The following is a 21,476-nucleotide window of genomic DNA, read 5'->3' on the forward strand; positions in this document are numbered from 1 at the left end:
CATATGCTTGTTCATTGTGATCCAACTATAGAATATAATTGTTAATTTTCTTCTTGCTTCATTTATTTTCTTTTTTATTGAGATAATTATGTTAAGTACCTCCATTTTGTGTTGCTTTCTTTCTTGTATTCTTCCTCTGCTCCTTCCTGTCTTTCTTTTTCACCCAGAACTTAAGCAAGCCTCAATATTGATTACATATGGGGTCCCATTTTCATTCAAGGAGGACTCAATTCTACCTTTACAGATCTCTCTAGTCCTTTGTGATTATTAAAACTTAAGCATCAGGGAAAGAAATATATGCAAAAGACTATTGGCATAGGAAAAGCACTTGAGTATTGAAATCATACGAACCTTTGTTGGAATTTAAGCTTCACAATTTTGAGCAAGTAATCTGTGTTTTTCAAACTAGGGCTTTCCATATCCCAAGCTATATATGACTTTTGGCATTGTCTTTACAAAGTCATGTAAATATGATGCATTTTGTACCAGTGATTGATCTCAATGGTAATTATTTTAAACATTAAAATAAGTTAAGCAGGAATAGGATAAAATTCACATAAATTTTAAAGATAAGATAAATGACATTTTATTTTTGACATGTCTTTGGCAGTTTTGCGCTTTATCAAGTTGCTTTCCCCCATCAGAGATGAGTTTATAAAATTTGAGAAGCCTAGGGTATCTATTGGCTGCTTAGCATAAGGTGTACTGTGAAATAGTGTTATTGTGAAATAAAGCAAAGGGAAAGGTCAAAAATGATTAAAACTGAAAAGAGCATGTTGGGTTTTGAAATTAATCATATGGTGATCTCGATAAGAGCAATTTCAGTGGAAAGATATAGAAAAATTATTTTAATCAATTGAGTCAAATAAAAGGAAGTGAAGATAAAGAGTATTAACTATTTTAAAGGATCTTAAGGCAGTATAAATAAGAGAGCAGTTTGACAATGTCTGAGAGAGTTATAGATTTACTTGTCTTGTGAGTTGTTAATTTCATTTCTAGATATAGCCAACAGCAATGTTTGTCTAGGTGTGGTACAGGTCTAACTTCATCAGGATCACCTTTAAAATGTTTTTTTAGCAAAGTAGAATTGCCGCAGTCTGGCTGGGCACAATTCAGGAGCCACTTGTCAAAAGAAACTAACTTTATTTTTAGAACTACAAACGCCAAGCAAAACAGCTCCAAAGGAAAAAACCCTCAGAGCCCAACTGCCACCACCGGCTTCCACAAGCCTCTCCCCACACAAACCTCCCCACCTCCCCCAATCCTCCTGCTCTTGAGGCCGATTGGCTGGGTCGCATGGGCGGAGCCAAAGAAGTCCCCCAATGAGCAGTTCCGTAGTCTGAAGGGCAGGGAAACAGCCCAATGAACATCACCGCAGAGGAGCCAATCAGCTAGATGTTGCTGGGGCCGCTGTGAGCCAATCATCAGCTGGCAGTCTGAAGGGCAGGGAAACAGCCCAATGAACATCACCGCAAAGGAGCCAATCAGCTAGATGTTGCTGGGGCTGCTGTGAGCCAATCATCAGCTGGCAGTCTGAAGGTTTGCTGGCAGCTGGAAGTTTGCTGGGGCCCCTTTGGCTGTGGCTCTCAACATCTCCCCCTCTCTGTTTAAACAACAAGCATGTGGCTTAGGGACCGTGCCTGCCTTAGGTTGTCCAATACTACATATGGTCCTTACCCGTCTTTGGATGAGCTGACCTCAGGGCGTCAGCCTCCTGTCTTAGGTTGGTACCATTGTAATTGGATCTTACCCGTCATTGACTACCGGTCCAGTATACAGCCACACCTGTGGAAAGGTACCAGCGGGGGGGTGAGGTTCTTTGCCTCACCTCTGTTGGCCCCCAAATTTTAGCTGAACGATCATGACAAGCAGAAGGGAGGAAGATATACCAAGCCAATTGACGGCTCCTTTTGGGAAAATTGTACCACCGATGACATCAGCAAAAATACCCCAACACTACCACAAGTCGCTGCACCAACAGATAGTTCACAATGCATACAAGTGAGTTCACAATGCATACAAGTGACACATAGTTTAGGCAAGTTCTGTAAGCGGTTCAGTGATGGCTATTGCAGAAACTGTAGATTAGTTTTATCTTTGTCTTCACCAGCACAGGGATGAAGATAGGAATTCTGGCAATAATGGCTAAAGAAAAAAATTATGTAACATTCCAGAAGGTACTAAAAGAAAACAATTTTCTTAACAATTTACATTGTCTTCACTGGCACTGGGATGAAGATAGGAATTCTGGCAATAATGGCTAAAGAAAAAATTGTGTAACATTCCAGAAGGCACTAAAAGAAAACAATTTTCTTAACAATTTACATTATCTTCACCGGCATTGGGATGAAGATAGGAATACTGGCAATAATGGTTAATATTAATAATTGTGTAACATTCCAGAAAGCACTAAAAGAAAACAATTTTCTTAACAATTTACATTATCTTGAAGAGAATTATTAAATATAATGAAAAGGATAGGTGAAAGTAAACAAACAGATCTGTTAACCTCCTTTTTTGTTTACATATTAAAACAATTCTTAAGGCAAATTTATATCAATTCTATCCAAATGCGTATTTTCCATATATGTTTCAATGATTTTTAATGCCTTTCTTGCTTCAGGCGTTAACATTCGGGGTGAATTTGGATCTGATGGACCTTTTAGGATATCAAATAAAGGTCCCAATTCTCCGGTTGGAATACCTAGATAAGGCCTTATCCAATTTATGTCTCCTAATAACTTTTGAAAGTTGTTAAGTGATTTGAGTTGATCTACTCGTATTTGAATTTTTGGTGGACGGACCATGGTTGAGGATAATAGAACTCCCAAATAATTAATTGGAAAATTTAATTGTACTTTATCTATTGTTATCTCTAGATTATAATTTTTTAATAAGTTTGTAAGTGTGGCATAACATTCTAGCAATGTGTTTTTAGCTTTGTGTGCTAATAATATATCATCCATATAGTGAAATATTTGTAGCTCAGAATTTTGATTTCTAAGTGGCTGGATTACTTTGTTAACATAAATTTGACACATAGTTGGGCTGTTAGCCATCCCTTGAGGGAGTACTTTCCATTCATATCTCTGATCAGGACCTTCATGATTTAGTGCAGGGATAGTAAATGCAAAACGTGGACTATCCTCAGGATGAATTGGAATTGAAAAAAAAACAATCTTTAATATCTATAACTAAAACATACCAAGTTTTTGGCAAAGCAGACAATTGAGGAATCCCCGATTGAGCAGGTCCCATAATGACCATTTCATTATTAATGGCTCTTAAATCTTGCAATAATCTCCATTTACCAGATTTCTTTTTGATGACAAAAATGGGAGTATTATGGGGAGATACAGAAGGTTGTATATGTCCTTCTGCTGTTTGACCAGATCATGGGCTACTTGTATCTTTTCTTTAGTCAAGGGCCACTGAGGAACCCATACTGGTCTTTCTGATTTCCATGTAATTTTTATTGTCTCAGTGGCCCTTTGTGAAAATCCAACCCATGTCTGTTCCTTGATTTATTTGTATTGGTGCTGCTATACCTTGTTCTTGTTTTTCTAATCTTTTTCCTTTCCTAAAACCTTGTCTAGCCATAATAGTGGGTGCATTTTGATTGATATTATTTGTTAATGTCAAACCTAATTGATCTAAGACATCTTGTCCCCATAAATTTATAGGAAGATGATCCAATACATATGGCTGTATGGTTCCTTCACATCCTTCAGGATCCTTCCAATCTAATACCATTGCACTTCTATGGGGATTAGTCGCCACTCCTAGGCCTCGAAGCGTTTGAGTGGCTTGTTGTAATGGCCAATGGTTTGGCCATTCTTGACGAGAGATGATGCTAAGGTCTGCACCTGTATCCAGTAGCCCATTAAATTCATGTCCTTGAATATTTAGTTTTAGCATGGGGCGAGAATCTAAATTTAAAGAAAGCATAGCCCAATCTGCACCTGTGGAGCCTAATCCCTTGGAACCTCTTTCTACAGCATGACTGGAAAATTTATCATGTAGGCTTGGTATTATTAGTAATTGTGCTATTCTATCTCCTGGTGAAATTACTGATATACCCTTTGGAGAACTGGCTATAATTTTTATTTCACCTTCATAATCGGGATCAATTACCCCAGGACTTATCAAAAGTCCTTTTAGAGTAGAAGAGCTGCGTCCCAATAATAAGCCTACTGTTCCTTTGGGAAGAGGTCCTTTCACCCCTGTGGGAATGATTTGAACTCCCATCTCTGGAGTTAGTACTGATTTGGCGGAGGCGCAGATGTCCAACCCTGCGCTCCCTCTGGTTTGTCTGATGAGGGATCTGATGTCCTGGGCACTACCCTGATGGGGTTGCTGGGGTTGCTGGTTTCCTCCAGTGCTCCGTATATTTGTGGTTTGGGACCCCGGAGCATTGGGGCCCCCTGTCCATTTTTTGGCAATGGAGCCCGATGCCTTTGTCCACGATATTGTGGATAAACACCTTGTCCTTGTTCGTTTTTTGATAATGGAGTACCCTCTATGGTGGTTTGAGAACGGCATTCATTAGCCCAATATAATGGAGTACCCTCTATGGTGGTTTGAGAACGGCATTCATTAGCCCAATGTCTCCCTCTACGGCATCGTGGGCAAATACCGGTATTCTACTCCTTTGATACCTAGTTTTGTTAAACCCTCCTCCTATGGGGCAATTCCTTTTAAAATGTCCTGTTTGTTCACAGTTGTAGCATGTTCTTGGCCCGGAATCTAAAGCCTGTTTTACTGCAGCTGCCACAATTTGCCCTTGTTCATTAATGTCTCTGGCATCTAAAGCCTGTTTTACTGCAGCTGCCACAATTTGCCCTTGTTCATTAATGTCTCTGGCATCTAAAGCCTGTTTTACTGCAGCTGCCATGACTTGCTCTTGTTCATTAATGTCTCTACATAATTTAATATATGTGTTTAAATCTTCCTGTTTCCATGGTCTAATGATATCTCTGCACCAACGATTTGCTTGGTCATAAGCCAGTTGTTTTATTAATGGCATTGCTTGTTCTGTATTCCCCAAAACTCTGGTAGCTGTTTGAATAAGCCTATCTACAAATTCAGCGTAAGGTTCATTAGCTCCTTGTATTATCTTAGATAATTGACCTTGTAAACCTCCATGTCCTTGTAAAGTCTTCCATGCCCTAATCGCCTCTACAGCAATTTGTGAGTATACGCCAGGATCATATGCAAGTTGTTGCTGCCGATCCTCATAAGGTCCCTTTCCTAACAACATATCTAGATTTCTCTGAGGATAACCAGCTGCTGCATTTCACCTAGCCGTCTCCTTGCAAAATTCCTCATTGGCAACCTTCCATAACAGGGATTGTCCTCCAGTTAACACAGCTTTACAAATATTAGCCCAATCTGCTGGTGTCATGTTTAAGTTGGTAATGGATTCGACCAAGCTTACAGTGAAGGGTGCTTGAGGACCATAGGTTGTTACAGCCTCTTTTAGCTCCTTCACTGATTTGAAATTTAAACCCTGGTAAATTCGCTGCCCTCCTACCTCAAATACAGGACATACTTGAGATCCTGTCTCAGGATCCCAACTATCAACTGCGGGGGTTGGGAGTCTCCTAGCATATGGAGGTGGTGCTGTTGATTGGACACTTATGCCCTCTGGTGATAGAATGCTGTTAGTAGCAGTCTCCTGTAGAGGTGGTGCTGTTGGTTGGAGACTTTCGCTCTCTGATAGAAAGGTGTTATTAGCAGTTTCCTGTTGTAACTTTTCCCCTGATGGCTTTTTCTGCTCTAAACTTCCTTCCTCTGTCTCACTAGCTCGAAAGACCTTCTCTTGTACTTGAATCTTTTCCTCTTTCTGACTAACTTGAGAAACCTTCTCTTTTACTTGAATCAATATGTCTTCTCCTTCCTCTACCTTTGTCTGAACTGAAGGCTTTGGACTAAGCAAACCAGATACGAACGTCCACAATGGCAATGTGCCAACTGGCAGAGTCCCTGGGTTGTTCTTTTCTATTCTTTTTAAATCTTCACCATGATGGTCCCACTGTGATATATTTAACAACTCCTCCTTAAAAAGCCATGGGCTACATTTTTGTATTGTATCAACGTATGCCCAGACTGCTCTTGATTTTACTGGGATGCCTCCTTCCTCTAACAATTTACTTAACACTCTTTCGGTTTGTTTTTTACTAATTGCTGATCCCGTATTTCTACTATAATACAACCCAACAAGATGATGCCAAACAAAACCGACAGAATGCAATAAAAATGGAACAATAATTCATTATATCAGCCTTTCTATCCTCCTGAAATGTGTATCCGTCCTTTCTCCCTATCTGTTCCTCAGACGCAAATAGTTTTTCCTCAGATGTGAGCGGTTTTTCTTCTGTCTCACTCATCTCCAGGGACAGGCAAGTTAAAACAAAAATGAAGCAAAACAAAAGAGGAATCTTAGAATGGCTACCCATCCTCTCGCCCTGCCCTCAGGGGCGAGCAGTTTACTTACCCTCAGTCGCTCCCCGTTCGAGCCACCAAATGCCGCAGTCTGGCTGGGCACAATTCAGGAGCCACTTGTCAAAAGAAACTAACTTTATTTTTAGAACTACAAACGCCAAGCAAAACAGCTCCAAAGGAAAAAACCCTCAGAGCCCAACTGCCACCACCGGCTTCCACAAGCCTCTCCCCACACAAACCTCCCCACCTCCCCCAATCCTCCTGCTCTTGAGGCCGATTGGCTGGGTCGCATGGGCGGAGCCAAAGAAGTCCCCCAATGAGCAGTTCCGTAGTCTGAAGGGCAGGGAAACAGCCCAATGAACATCACCGCAGAGGAGCCAATCAGCTAGATGTTGCTGGGGCCGCTGTGAGCCAATCATCAGCTGGCAGTCTGAAGGGCAGGGAAACAGCCCAATGAACATCACCGCAAAGGAGCCAATCAGCTAGATGTTGCTGGGGCTGCTGTGAGCCAATCATCAGCTGGCAGTCTGAAGGTTTGCTGGCAGCTGGAAGTTTGCTGGGGCCCCTTTGGCTGTGGCTCTCAACATAGAATGTAATATTTATTTATAAAAACTTAAGAATGTGTTCTTTAAAAAAATTTAAATATCAGTTACGAAGGAATAACTTACCCGTATGACAAAGTCTATTCAGTCTCGGAGTACATTTTTTATGAGTTTTGACAGATATGTACATCTGTGTATCTATTATCACAGTCAAGATATGGAACATTTGTATCACTTTAGAAAGTTCCCTTGTGTCCTACTCCAGTAACTCCCAATTACTTCTAAAACTCCAAGCTACTAGATATTTATTTTTTATCACCATAGGTTTGATTTGTCTTTTTCCTATTTTATATAAATGGAATTGTATAGTACATAATCATGTCCTTGGCTACTTTTGCTCAGCAGACTGTCTTTTGAAATTTACCCATAGTTTCTTACAAATTCTATTTTATTGCTAAGTAGCATTATATACTATATTTTGTTTATCCAGTTGTTTCCAGCTTCTGATTATTTGAATAAAGTTATCATGAATAAAGCTACTATAAATATGTGTACCTTGTGAGGTAAGGGTCAGGGTTGTTTTTTACTCATATTAATATAGAGTTGTTTCAGCACTATTTGTTGAAAACTTATTCTCTCCCCCTTGAATTGTCTTGGCAGTTTTGTTGAAAATCAGTTGCCCTGACATGTATGGGTCTATATCTGGGCTTTATCTGTACCATTGATTTATGTGTCTGTATCTCTAGCCAATACTAGATTATTTTCATTACTCTGGCTTTTGAAATCAAATAGTATAAATTCAACATTTTTTTTAGTATTTCTTTGGATATTCTAGGTCTTTTGCATTTCCAAATACATTTTTTGATTATGTTGTTATTTTCTATTTTAAAAAGCCAACTGGGTTCAGTGACACATGGCCAAGAGTCCCAGCTACTCCAAGCTGAGGAGAAACGATTCCTTGAGCCCAGGAGTTTAAGACCAACTTGGTCAATATGGATGCCATTAAAAAAAAAAAAATTGAAATTGTATCTGTAGATCTATTTGGGGAGAAATTACATTTTAAAAATATTGAGTCTGCTGATCTATGAGCATGATGTATTTCTCCATTTATTGAAGTATTGTTTAATTTTTAGGAGTAAGCATTTATGGTTTTTATTGTTTTACATGGATCTTGTTAACTTTAAATTTATCCTGAAGTAGTTCATATTTTTTGGATGCCTTTATGAATAGTACTTTTAAAAATTTCAATTTTGAATTTTACATTGACTTTATGATAGTAATTTTCAAAATTTCAAATTTGAACTTTACATTGCTTATATGTAGATATACAATTGATTCTTGCACATTGTTCTTGTATTCTGTATCTTGGCTAAATTCACCTTTTGGTTCGGATAATTTTTGTATAGATTCCTTAGTATTATCTATATACCTGACCTTGTCTATGGTAAACAATTTTCCTTTGCCATTTTTAACTGGATGATTTTGTTTTCTTTCAAATCTTGTGTTGGCTTGAACCTCCTGTACAGTGTTGAATATAAATGGTGAGAGTGGATGACTTTGTCTTTTTCCTTACCTCTGAGGGAAAATGTTCAACCTTTTACCATTAAGTATGATGTTAGCTAGAAGGGTCTTTTAAAAAATTTTTTTTTAAAGTTTTAGATGGATACAATACCTTTATTTTATTTATTTTTATGTGGTGTTGAGGATCGTAGAATCTAGGCATTTTTTTCTACCACTAAGCCACACAACCCCAGCCCTATAAGGTCTTATATATGCCCTCATGTGAGGAAGTTCTCTGCTGGAAGTTTTTATCATGAATGGGTATAAAATTTTGTCAAAGATTTTTTTTAGCATCAATTGAAATAATCATGATGTTTCCCCATGAATTGTGTTAATATAGTGGATTGAATTAATTTTTTAAAATGTTATATCAACCTTTCATTTCCTGTAGTAAACCTTATTGAATCCTGATGTAGTATCCTTTTTGTGTATTATTTGATTCAATTTGTTAATGTCTTTCAGGGATTTTTTTCCCCTCCTGTGTATTCATGATGTTGGTTTGAAGTTTTCTTTGTAACTTTGTCTTTTTTTTTTTTTTTTTTTTTGGTTAACCTAAAATAGAACTCATTAAATAAGTGGAGGAGTATTCAGTTTTCTACTTTCTAAGAGAATTTATATAGATTTGATATTGTTTCTTAATAAATGTTTGATAGATTCACCTGTGAAACCATTTGGACTAAAGTTTTCTTTGAGGAAAGTTTCTGAGGACAATTTCTTAAGTAGTTATAGGGCTAATAAGATTTTCTATTTTATATACATTTTAGTAAGTTGTATTTTTCATGGAATTTGCTATTTGACTTAAGGTTTTTTTAAAAAAATTTGTTGGCATAAAATTAGACTCAATAGTTAAAGAATTTGTACTAATATTTCCACTTTCATTTCTGGTATTGGTAGTTTATATCTTCGTTTTGTCTTTAATATAGTCTTATATTTGGAAAAGCAGTTTTAATAAACAAATGAAAATATAAGATAAAGTACTGTTACTTAAATAAGTTGTAACCTTATATTGCTTGACCATTTTTATACCTAAATAAGTCATTGCTTACTAGTTTCGGTAAATACATGATAGTCATCTATACAGAGGCAGAAAGCATAAAATATGAGAAAGGAAACACTGTTAATGGCAATTCTAGTAACTCAACAAATGTTTCATAATTACTAGCTCTTCTAATGGTGGAAAACTACGCAGTGTAGTCCCTGAGAAGTCAAGTTCTGATTGGGTTTTTTTTTTTGGGGGGTGGCTACTGGGGATTCAACTCTGGGGCACTTAACGTCTGAGCCACATCCCCAGCTCTATTTTGTACATTATTTAGAGACAGGGTTTCAATGAGTTGCTTAGTGCCTCACTTTTGCTGAAGCTGGTTTTGAACTCGCCATCTTCCTGCCTCAGCCTCCTGAGCCACTCTAATTACAGGAATGTGCCACTGTGCTGGCTCTATCTTCTAATTTTTTAAAAAATATTTATCTTTTAGCTTTAGGTGGACACAATATCTTTATTTTGTTTTTATGTGGTGCTGAGAATCGAACCCAGTGCCTCACGCATGCCAGGTGAGCGTGCTACCACTTGAGCTACATCCTTAGCCCCTCTGTCTTCTAATTGTTGATGCAGGACAACAATGTCAGGGCAGTCCCTAGTAATGGTACATTAAGAAGCTAGATTCCTTCCTTCTGGTCATTGATTTCATCGCAGTATTTAATAATAGTGTAATATGACTACAGTTAATAGGCTATGCATATAAATATTGATCTCCTGAAGAATGTTTAGTATAATAACAGCTTTGCTTTATACAGTAGTACATTTTCATCTAAAGTTTTGTCATTAAATAAAAATTTTGTTTTTTAAAATTAATTTAACTAGGGCTGGGGAAGTGGCCAGTGATAGAATGCTTGCCTAGCATTTATAAGCCCTGGGTTCAATCCCCAGTAAAATACATATCATTCTATCTAGAGTTTTCTTAATTTCATCAGTTTATTCCAAAGATCCAGCTTTTGGTTTACTGGTTTTCTGTTTTATGTCTCATAACTTTTCAGGTCCTTATTATACCTTTCCTCTATCTACTTTGGGCTTACTTTGTTTTCTACAAAGAAAAGGTTGAAGATTGATAAATTTGACTCAGTCACTTTTTTTTTTAAAGTTGCCTGGCAAAACCCAAAGTGGACAAAATCAAAATTCAGCTGTCAAACTGTGTAAAATACTTAGAACATATATCATAGAGGGCTGGTATCCTTTATGTATAACAAGGATGAAGGACCAAGACCTAATAAAAAAATTGAGAAAGTTATCACTAATGCACACGGATAAGATATAAAGATGTCCCTCAAACATATGAAAAAATATGAAATTCATAATTTGAGCAATAATAAAATAATACTGAGATACTATTTCTTGCTTATCAGATTGGCAAAAATTTAAAGTCTGGCTACAGATTCTTTTATACACATGGATTTTTGGCTCACTGTCCACATGGTTCCCTGTTCTTTGGTTTGTGATGCCCTCACATCCTAGATATTTTGGCTTTCTCAGGCTCTAGATTTTGTCTCTTTAGCCCTGAAGACTTCTGATTTCTATTCCTGTGAATTAGCACATGTTCTTAAAAGAAAAGACCATGGTGAATGTGGAGCTCACTTTTTTCAGCTTCCTTTCTATTAGGGATAATAGCGCCATGAGATTGTGCCGTTCAGGTTGTTATCCAGTGGCTTTTAGCAGTTGTTTTATGTATTTTTGTCTTTTACATTGATTTTGATGTGAGACTTAAGTCTGATGTAAGGTATGTTGCCATGGCTGGTCTGAAAACTGTGTGGGTGCATTAGAAAAAAGTTTGTTTTCGTGTCAAATTCACATAAAAAATATTTATTTATTTATTTATTTTTCTTTTTTAAATTTTTATTGGTTGTTCACAACATTACAAAGCTCTTGACATATCATATTTCATACATTAGATTGAAGTGGGTTATGAACTCCCAATTTTACCCCAAATGCAGATTGCAGAATCACGTCAGTTACACATCCACAATTTTACATAATGCCCAATTAGTAATTGTTGTATTCTGCTACCTTTCCTATCCCCTACTATCCCCCCTCCCCTCCCCTCCCCTCCCATCTTCTCTCTCTACCCCATCTACTGTAATTCATTTCTCTCCTTGTTTATTTTCCCATTCCCCTCACAACCTCTTATATGTAATTTTGTATAGCAATGAGGGTCTCCCTTCATTTCCATGCAATTTCCCTTTTCTCTCCCTTTCCCTCCCATCTCATGTCTCTGTTTAATGTTAATCTTTTCTTCCTGCTCTTCCTCCCTCTCTGTTCATAGTTGCTCTCATTATATCAAAGACGACATTTGGTATTTGTTTTTTAGGGATTGACTAGCTTCACTAAGCATAATCTGCTCTAGTGCCATCCATTTCCCTGCAAATTCTGTGATTTTGTCATTTTTTACTGCTGCATAGTACTCCATTGTGTATAGATGCCACATTTTTTTTTATCCATTCATCTATTGAAGGGCATCTGGGTTGGTTCCACAGTCTAGCTATTGTGAATTGTGCTGCTATGAACATCGATGTGGCAGCATCCCTGTAGCATGCTCTTTTAAGGTCTTCAGGGAATAGCCCGAGAAGGGCAATAGCAGGGTCAAATGGTGGTTCCATTCCCAGCTTTCCCAGGAATCTCCAAACTGTTTTCCAAATTGGCCGCACCAATTTGCAGTCCCACCAGCAATGTACAAGAGTACCCTTTTCTCCACATCCTCGCCAGCACTTGTTGTTGTTTGACTTCATAGTGGCTGCCAATCTTACTGGAGTGAGATGGTATCTTAGGGTGGTTTTGATTTGCATTTCTCTGACTGCTAGAGATGGTGAGCATTTTTTCATGTACTTGTTGATTGATTGTATATCCTCCTCTGAGAAGTGTCTGTTCAGGTCCTTGGCCCATTTGTTGATTGGGTTATTTGTTATCTTATTGTCTAATTTTTTGAGTTCTTTGTATACTCTGGATATTAGGGCTCTATCTGAAGTGTGAGGAGTAAAAATTTGTTCCCAGGATGTAGGCTCCCTATTTACCTCTCTTATTGTTTCTCTTGCTGAGAAAAAACTTTTTAGTTTAAGTAAGTCCCATTTGTTGATTCTTGTTGTTAACTCTTGTGCTATGGGTGTCCTATTAAGGAATTTGGAGCCTGACCCCACAATATGTAGATCGGAGCCAACTTTTTCTTCTATCAGACGCAGAGTCTCTGATTTGATATCAAGCTCCTTGATCCATTTTGAGTTAACTTTTGTGCATGGCGAGAGAAAGGGATTTAGTTTCATTTTGTTGCATATGGATTTCCAGTTTTCCCAACACCATTTGTTGAAGATGCTATCCTTCCTCCATTGCATGCTTTTAGCCCCTTTATCAAATATAAGATAGTTGTAACTTTGTGGATTAGTCTCTGTGTCCTCTATTCTATACCATTTGTCCACCCGCCTGTTTTGGTACCAGTACCATGCTGTTTTTGTCACTATTGCTCTGTAATATAGTTTGAAATCTGGTATCGCTATACCGCCTGATTCACACTTCCTGCTTAGAATTGCTTTTGCTATTCTGGGTCTTTTATTTTTCCATATGAATTTCATGATTGCTTTATCTATTTCTACAAGAAATGCCGTTGGGATTTTGATTGGCATTGCATTAAACCTATAGAGAACTTTTGGTAATATCGCCATTTTGATAATGTTAGTTCTGCCTATCCATGAACAGGGTATATTTTTCCATCTTCTAAGATCTTCTTCTACTTCTCTCTTTAGGGTTCTGTAGTTTTCATTGTATAAATCTTTCACCTCTTTTGTTAGGTTGATTCCCAAGTATTTTATTTTTTTGGAGGATATGGTGAATGGAGTGTTTTTCCTCATTTCCATTTCAGAAGTTTTGTCGCTGATATACAGAAATGCCTTTGATTTATGCGTGTTGATTTTATATCCTGCCACTTTGCTGAATTCATTTATTAGTTCTAGTAGTTTCTTTGTAGACCCTTTTGGGTTTTCTAGGTATAGAATCATGTCATCTGCAAATAGTGATAATTTAAGTTCTTCTTTTCCTATTTTTATGCCTTTAATTTCTTTCGTCTGTCTAATTGCTCTGGCCAGTATTTCGAGAACTATATTGAATAGAAGTGGTGATAGAGGGCATCCCTGTCTTGTTCCAGATTTTAGAGGGAATGCCTTTAACTTTTGTCCATTCAGAATGATGCTAGCCTGAGGCTTAGCATAGATAGCTTTTACAATGTCAAGGTAAGTTCCTGTTATCCCTAGTTTTTCTAATGTTTTGAACATAAAGGGATGCTGTACTTTGTCGAATGCTTTCTCTGCATCTATGGAGATGATCATATGGTTCTTATCTTTAAGTCTATTGATTTGGTGAATAGCATTTATTGATTTCCATATATTGAACTATCCTTGCATCCCAGGGATGAATCCTACTTGATCATGGTGCACAATTTTTTTGATGTGTTTTTGTATTCGATTTGCCAGAATTTTATTGAGGATTTTTGCATCTAGGTTCATTAGAGATATTGGTCTGTAGTTTTCTTTCTTTGAGGTGTCTTTGTCTGGTTTCGGAATCAGGGTGATGTTGGCCTCATAGAATGAATTTGGAAGAGCTCCCTCTTTTTCTATTTCCTGAAATAACTTGAAAAGTATTGGTATTAATTCTTCTTTAAAGGTTTTGTAAAATTCCGCTGTATACCCATCCGGTCCTGGGCTTTGGTTGGTAGTCTTTTGATGGCTTCTTCAATTTCATCCATTGATATTGGTCTGTTCAAATTGTGTGTATCCTCCTGACTCAGTCTGGACAAATCATAAGACTTAAGAAATTTATCGATGTCTTCACTATCTTCTATTTTATTGGAATATAGGTTTTCAAAATAATTTCTAATTGTCTTCTGTATTTCTGTAGCATCTGTTGTGATATTGCCTTTTTCATCCCGTATGTTAGTAATTTGAGTTCTCTGTCTTCTTCTCTTCGTTAGCATGGCTAAAGGTCTGTCGATCTTATTTATTTTTTCGAAGAATCAACTTTTAGTTTTGTTAATTTTTTCAATAGTTTCTTTTGTTTCAATTTCGTTGATTTCCGCTCTGATTTTAATTATTTCTTGCCTTCTGCTACATTTGCTGTTGTTTTGCTCTTCCTTTTCTAGGGCTTTGAGATGAAGTGTGAGCTCATTTATTTGTTGGTTTTTTCTTTTTTTGAGGAATGACCACCAGGCGATGAATTTTCCTCTTAAAACTGCTTTCATTGTGTCCCATAGATTCCGATATGTTGTGTCTGTATTTTCATTTATCTCTAAGAATTTTTTTATTTCCTCCTTTATGTCTTCTGTAACCCATTGATCATTCAGTAACATATTGTTCATTTTCCATGTGACGTAGGATTTTTCCTTCCTTCTTTTATCATTGATTTCCAGTTTCATTCCATTATGATCAGATAAAATGCATGGTATTATCTCCACCCCTTTATATTTACTGAGGGTTGCCCTATGGCATAATAAATGGTCTATTTTTGAGAAGGATCCATGTGCTGCCAAGAAAAAAGTATATCCATTTGATGATGGTTGATACATTCTATATATGTCAGTTAAGTCTAGGTTATTGATTGTGGTATTGAGTTCTATAGTTTCTTTATTCAACTTTTGTTTGGAGGATCTGTCCATTGGTGAGAGAGGTGTGTTGAAGTCACCCATAATTATTGTGTTGTGGTCTATTTGATTCTTGAACTTGAGGAGTATTTGTTTTATGAATGCTGCAGCGCCATTATTTGGTGCATAGATATTGATAATTGTTATGTCTTGTTGGTGAATGGTTCCTTTTAACAGTATATAATGTCCTTCTTTATCCCTTTTGATTAACTTAGTCTTGAAGTCGATTTTATTCGATATGAGGATGGCCACCCCTGCTTGCTTACGAGGACTGTGTGCGTGGTATATTTTTTCCCATCCTTTCTCCTTCAGCCTGTGTATGTCTTTTCCAATGAGATGTGTCTCCTGGAGGCAGCATATTGTTGGATTTGTTTTTTTAATCCATGATACCAGCCTATGTCGCTTTATTGGAGAGTTTAAGCCATTAACATTCAGAGTTACTATTGATATATGGTTTGTACTTCCAACCATGTTTGATTATTTATCCTTTTTAAAAAAAATTTAGTTTGTTTCTCCATGATTATCTTTCCCCTCGCCCTCTGTCTTTACCGAGGCTCTTCCCTCTGATGGTTTTGGTTATTGTTTTTCATTTCTTCCTCGTGTAGTGTTTTGCTCAAAATGCTTTGCAATGCTGGTTTTCTGGCTGCAAATTCTTTTAACTTTTGTTTATCATGAAAGATTTTTATTTCGTTGTCATACCTGAAGCTTAATTTTGCTGGATACAGAATTCTTGGTTGGCATCCATTGTCTTTCAGTGTTTGAAAAACATTGTTCCATGACCTTCTTGCTTTCAGCGTCTGTGATGAAAAACCGTTGTTAACCTAATTGGTTTACCCCTGAATGTAATCTGCCTCCTTTCTCTTGTAGCTTTTAATATTTTCTCTTTGTTCTGTATATTGGATATCTTCATAACAATGTGTCTTGGCGTTGGTCTACTGTGATTTTGTGTGCTCGGTGTCCTGTATGCATCTTCAATTTGTATATCTGTTTCCTTTTTTATTTCTGGAAAGTTTTCAGTAATTATTTCATTCAGCAGGTTTCTCATTCCCTTGGTTTGAATCTCTGTACCTTCTTCTATCCCGATGACTTGTAAGTTTGGTTTTTTTATGTTATCCCATAACTCTTGGATGTTTTTCTCATGATTTTTTACCAGCCTTTCTGAGTTGGCTAGACTCTTTTCAAGATGATATATTTTGTCTTCATTATCTGACGTTCTGGCTTGTACTTGATCCACTCTGTTAGTGATACTCTCAATTGAGTTTTTAATTTGGTTTATCGTTTCCTTCATTTCTAGAATTACTGTTTGATTATTTTTTATAATCTCTATCTCCTGATAAAGATGCTTAACTTCTTCTTTTATCTGTTTATGTAACTCATTCTCAATGTGTTCTTTCGCTGCTTGAATTTGCTGTCTCGTATCCTCTTTAAGGTTCCATTCCATCTGTCTAAGGTGTTCCATGAGTTCTTTATATGACCATTTTTCTGATGACTCTAGGTCCTCCTGAATATTTAGGCTGTCCTGCATTGTTTGTACTCCTTTTCTTCCTTGCTTTTTGAAGCTGCTCATGTTACTTCTTGTTCTGTTTGACTGCTGAGTTACTGTTTACTCCTATAAATTTATTTGATGCTTGGGAGGAAAGGTATTAGAAGGGAAGGGAAGAAGTCACTAAAGAGAATGAGATTAAGCAGGTACAATTCAAGGAAGGGGGGGATAAGATAATTGAAAAGAAATGAAAAGACAAAAGAAGAAAATAAATAGGAAATAAAAAAAGAAAAAAAAATTTAAAAAAAAATTTAAAAAAATTAAAATTAAACTTGGAAGAAACAATTTAAAAAAAATTAAAAAAAAATAAAAAACAAGAAAGAAAAATGAAAATGAAAGAAAAACCCAAATCAAAATAAAAAAAAATTAAAAAAAGAGAAAAGAAAAAAGAAAAAAAACTAATAAATGCAGTCTTAGAGTTTGATTAACTTCTCTTCCAGTAGGTGGCGCTGTGCCCACCAGGCCAAGTTTCTCCTGTCAATACGCGGGAACCAATCACTGTGCAGCAGCTCCTCCTCCCAGACTGGGCGAGTCTCCAATCCTGAGTGCCTAGGGCCTCCACTTGTGTCTTGTCACTTCCCCACTTTTCCTCTAGCCAGGCCCCTCTCACGGGTGCCGCTCACCACAATATTGGGTACACGCCAGGTCTGCTGCTCCCGGGAGCCCTGTTGTCATGAATGACTGGGCACACTCTCCCAGATTGCCTGTCCCTCAGACCCTAAGTTTGTAGAGCTTGGGGTTGAGAATCCTCAGTGAATTTTACTGCCCCTCCGGTAGCCACGCCCCCAGTAGCTGGTGCAAGAGACCTCAGCTGTCAGCTCTAGTGGGAGTGGTAGTTCCGCGCCGCGGGTCCCGAGCCACCTCTAATTCCCTCGGTCTGGCTACCGCACTCACGGGAGAGCTGGGAGGGGCCCTTAAGGTTTCCCTGATGTGTGGAGAGGGAAGGCTAGGGGATTACACACCTGTAGCCACAGGATTCAATGAAGTTATCTCCTCCGCCGCAGTCTGATGACGTCAGTTCTCTGCCATGGTGGTATCTCTTGCAAATGGCGACAGTTTGTTTCCCTTTGCCGGGTGACCAATGCAACGGGTGGGTCCTGACTGTCTCTCCCAAGCCCCGTTTCAAACCTGTGGCCACTACCTATGAAGGATCGGTAGGCATTTACCTCCGTAGGATCAGAAGGGCCGACCAGTTGTTTCAGCCGGATGGATCAGTGCTGAGTCGCAGCTGTTTGTCTGCGGGAAGCAGGCGAACGGGAGCTTGAACTCAGCCGATCTGGGCTTGGTGTGTGTTCTGAGAGGCCCAGACTGTTCGCCCCAGATCCACGTCAGCTCAGCATTGCCTAGCGATCCTGAGCAAACAGATTTAGGCTGTTTACGACTCCCTATGCCTGCACAGCTGAAGAGGTCAGAGACTTGATCTCTCCGCGCCCGCCGCCATGTCCCAAAAATAGTTATTTAAAAGTAAACATTTCAGTGGTGTTTTAAGTACATTCACAATAGTGTGAGTTTTTAATTTATATAAATGATAGAACAGCGTAGCTTTTGTTCTGATTTCTACTTAATTATATGTCCCAATATTTTTTCACTATTGTGTTTCTGTTAATCACTTTTAACTGTGGTACAATGTGAATTTCACTTTTCTATGCCTCTTGATAGACATCTACTATTTTTGTAGCTTGCCTCTATTTAGATTTATGTGTGGCAGTTAATAATAATTTATTCTTGATAAGATTTCCCCCACTAACATGGATTTTGTAGGGGCTTTTTAAAGAAATGTGATTCCAAAAATTTCTGGTTTGATTGATTTCTGTGATCTGGATCAGATCACAGAAATCAGTCAAACCAGAAATTGACACTTGAGTAATTGAATGGCTGGACTTTGGGGAATAATTATAGAGCTTAAATTTCTTCCCATTATCCATTTTGGCACCAGTCTGATTTCTTGAGCAAATCTAAACATCTCTTACACCAAATTTTGCCAGATAAATAATTGGAAGCACTTTTCCCTCTACCTTTTGATGTCTTAGTTAAATATATATGAAAAAATTGGGTGGTAGATCCTTTCTGCCATCCCTGTTAGGGACAGTATTCTGCAATTCATTGAAAGTCTGTGACTTCTGTTAATGATAGAGTAGTTAGTAACTGAATTAAAAATTTAGGTTTTGCAAACTGCTTTACTGACTATTAGCTTTATGATTTTGGGCAAGTTACAGAACCTCTCAGAGCCTTGCTTCTAGATCTTCATGATGAGGATAATAATAGAGTATTGTTGGAGTAAATTGAAAGAGAATAATAATATAAAATACTTAATTACAGGGGGCTGGGGTTGTGGCTCAGTGGTAGAGTTCGATCCTTGCTCCATATAGCTATAAAATAAAGATATGTGTCCACCTAGAACTAAAAAATAAATATTTGAAAAAATACTTACTACAGTTCTGTAATGTACATAGTAATAATAGCTGTATTGGTTTTTGATATAGACTATAAATGACATTTTATCTTTTTTCTCTTTGAAAACTATTTATGTGGAAATGGTTATACTGTTCATTTGACATCCAAAAATATGGTATCTTCTATTATTTTTAAATGAATTATCTTCTTTTCCATAGAGAAAAGATTTTTTTTCCCAGAATATAGCTTAGTTTGTTCTCCTGCAGAGTAAATTAAGAATGCCTTTTGAATATTTTTTTCTTTTTCGTTTACTTTTCTTGGTTTTGAGAAACAGAGAACAGTTGTACTTAAATTCAAAATTGAACTTTTTTTTTCTGCCCAGATAACCATGATGATTACAGAGACTTCTTCTGTGACTCTTGCTCCTTTTGAAGATATATTGAGTCGGATGCTCTTTGGCTGGCAGCACCAGTTTTCATTGTGTGAAAAGAAATGTGGAGCAAAATCATCTTCCAATGGCACTGGTTCATCAGTCTCAAAACCTATAACTGATGGTTCAGATGATGTTAAAAGGAAACATTCAAAGAAGACTGAGTAAATTTACTTGAGCTCTAGAAGGCAAAAAAAAAAAAAATTTCTTTTCTACCTATCAGATTGTGATAAATATTTCTATGTAGATGATGTGAAATAAAGATTATATATAAGGAATGGAGGTGACAAAAAGAAAGAAATTCTTTCTGTTTCAGGGTGACTACCACTTTCTTGATTGTAATTCTTGAGTGTCATGAGTATATCATGTGAATTTTTTTCTGATATAAAGTATCTTGTGATTATTTGAATAGTTTACATTGATAAAAGAAATTAAAAAAATTTGAAACTTTTAAAAAATTGGGTAATTTCATGCATTTAAAAAGTCTGAATCTATTTGAGTTTTAGTTCAGAATTAAACTTTTAAAAGTAAATAAAAGTTTAATTCATAGGTATGGAAAATTAATTGATTAAAAAATTAAAATTCTAATTTAATTTTGAGCATTGAGGACAGTTAACTTTTCCTAAAATACTTTCTATTATATATGGATATAAATTGCTAGTTTATATTTGCTATATAAACATTGTAATTTTGCCCTCATTAAAATAGAAAATACCTGAAATCTATCTTAATTTTATCTCTAATAGTACTTTTCAGTAAGAACACAATATTGTTGTATGAATTTCAGTTTGAAGTCTGCTTCATGCCCTTGTTTAAAAAACTGTTTTTTTCCCCCTCAAAAGAAAATTAGGGGTACAATTTTTGATAAATTACTTTTCAGTTTTCCAAGATTACAAAACATGGAATTTTCTTTTTTTTTTCCCTTCCCTCTTTCTCTCTCCTTAAAACACATTTATTTCAACTGTAGAGAAAATTTTCACATTTCACATGTTCTCCCTGACTTTGGTTGTTCTGAATACATTGGTAGCAGTTGTCTTAATGATTCAACAAAAAGTATTGTCTCCATTAAATTTGTTTCTTCCATGTCTCCTTTCTAGTGGCTACTTTCTCAGTTTTTTGTTTGAATGTTTCATGTTAGATTATATATGGTTATATTTAGTTTTCATCTATGTGTACATGCATTATTTATTTTGTTTTAAATGAAAATCAATTACCTTCATGTGAAAATGCTCAGCTCTGAAGAGAATTGTCTGTACACATTTGATAGTAATCACCTAGGAAACAGATCAACCGAAATCTCATGGTTGTCTTATTTGATTGAAGAATGATGACATTAAATCTGGTTTCTTATTGGCAAAATAAACCAGAAAAGTACTAAATGATATTAGAGTTTCTTTATTTTATGATTTAAAAGTACAGTTCTAACATTCAAACTCTGTGACATGATTTCTTATACCAAGACCATGAACATACTACCTGTATCAGGTAGAACTTTTAGATGGCTTAGAAGTACTCAAATCATTCAAGTTGAAAGTTCTTTTTAACAACTGTGAACACCAGCAGGTATCATATTGCTTATGAAAAATGATTTTCTTTTTGGCACATGGAGCACTTTTGATACTCTTAGAATGCTAAGAAACTTGTTTTTAATATTATAACAGCCTTAAAATGAATTCTGTGTTATATTTGATATTCTTATAGTTGAAAACTTTTCAAAATTAACTTGTTATTAATTATTTGTCAGTTTTGAAGTTTGGATTTAACGTAGTTAAAATGGTAGGAATCTTGTTTTACACTTGTATCAAAAGACAAATTCATTAAAATAAGTTATTCAACACCAATGGAGTATTAGATTATTATTATTATTTTTTTTCCTTTTATACTTTTCTTGGAGGAGT

General features: G+C 36.6%; 1 protein-coding gene across 2 annotated transcripts in view; it reads left to right on the plus strand.

Moving 5' to 3' along the window:
* The window catches only part of Tmem38b (transmembrane protein 38B), a 66,584-nt gene extending 45,624 nt beyond the window's left edge, over positions 1-20,960 (plus strand). For both annotated transcript variants that reach the window (XM_077797072.1, XM_077797071.1), the window contains one exon: positions 19,531-20,960. In XM_077797072.1, the coding sequence (XP_077653198.1) occupies positions 19,531-19,746 (216 nt within the window). In that variant the 3' untranslated portion in view covers positions 19,747-20,960. The remainder of the gene's footprint in view (positions 1-19,530) is intronic.
* Positions 20,961-21,476: the final 516 nt, after the last annotated feature.

This window comes from Urocitellus parryii, chromosome 4 (genome assembly GCF_045843805.1).
Source record: "Urocitellus parryii isolate mUroPar1 chromosome 4, mUroPar1.hap1, whole genome shotgun sequence".
Lineage (NCBI taxonomy): Eukaryota > Metazoa > Chordata > Mammalia > Rodentia > Sciuridae > Urocitellus > Urocitellus parryii.